The 1176-nt window shown below is 37.5% G+C and overlaps 1 protein-coding gene across 1 annotated transcript; it reads right to left on the reverse strand.

The window, feature by feature from the left end:
• Positions 1-267: 267 nt before the first annotated feature.
• On the reverse strand, positions 268-963 carry LOC125220982 (secreted RxLR effector protein 161-like). Its single transcript, XM_048123107.1, has one exon. It carries the CDS (start codon positions 961-963, stop codon positions 268-270), a length of 696 nt encoding a protein of 231 aa, XP_047979064.1.
• Between the last annotated feature and the right edge of the window lie 213 nt (positions 964-1176).

Here is a 1176-nt window from a genome sequence, read left to right on the forward strand (position 1 = left end):
ACCTATAACATATCATCAATATCCCATTTTTTATGATCATTGGTTAGGGCTATTTTAGAATTATACTATATCTTTAATGTCTCACCCCATTAACGACAGTCATAATTCAAGGGAACAAATATTAAGAATAAAGGCAAACATTTAAAACAATCATTCCAATAAGTGCACAAAACCCATAGAAAATTAAATTTTCATAGAATGTGATCAAGTAATATTGTCTCAACACAAAATGTTTCTAAGACATATAAAACTTTAACTCCCACTGATTCAAAGCCATCTACCAAAATGCTTAACACCTAAGCTCTCAAAGTGCTTGTTGTGTTTTGCTATACATAACGGTTTAGTGAAAGGATCAGCTAAATTATCATCAGTGGGTACTCTTTCTAATTTTATGTCGCCTCTTTCAATTATTTCTCTGATCAGATGATATCTTCTGGGAACATGTTTGTTCCTGTTCGTAGCTCTGGGTTCTTTTGCTTGCGCAACAGCACCAGTATTGTCACAGTACAAAGGTATTGCACTACTGGCACTCGGAACGACACCCAGTTCCTTAACGAACTCTAACAAAGCAACAACTTCTTTGGTAGCTTCAGATGCAACAATATACTCGGCTTCGGTGGTGGAATCGGCAGTTGTACCTTGTTTGGAACTATTCCAACTCACTGCTCCACCATTGAGGATAAAAACATATCCAGACTGAGACTTATAGTCGTCATGGTCTGTTTGGAAACTAGCATCAGTATACCCAGTAACTGATAACTCTGGTTGTCCACCATAGACTAAGAAATATTCTTTAGTCCTTCTAAGGTACTTAAGAATAGTCTTAACAGTTTTCCAATGTTCCTCACCGGGATTTTGCTGAAATCTGCCTGTCATGCTAAGCGCATAGGCCACATCTGGCCTAGTAGATATCATGGCATACATAATAGATCCTATAGCCGAAGCATATGGGATCCTCTTCATGTTGTCTCTTTCTTTGTCATTAGAAGGACAATCCTTCTTTGACAATACAATGCCATGTCCCATAGGAAGAAAACCTTTCTTAGAATTCTCCATTGAGAAGCGCCTTAACAACTTGTCTATGTAAGTGGATTGTGATAATCCTAACATCCTATTTGGTCTATCTCGATAGATCTTAATTCCAAGGATATAGGAAGCATCACCCAGATCCTTCAT

The sequence above is a fragment of the Salvia hispanica genome, chromosome 4 (assembly GCF_023119035.1).
Source record: "Salvia hispanica cultivar TCC Black 2014 chromosome 4, UniMelb_Shisp_WGS_1.0, whole genome shotgun sequence".
In the NCBI taxonomy this organism is placed as follows: Eukaryota; Viridiplantae; Streptophyta; class Magnoliopsida; order Lamiales; family Lamiaceae; genus Salvia; species Salvia hispanica.

Excerpts from the sequence above, each read along its gene's own strand:
- LOC125220982 (XM_048123107.1), bottom strand. The coding sequence starts at position 963 with ATGAAGAGGATCCCATATGCTTCGGCTATAGGATCTATTATGTATGCC.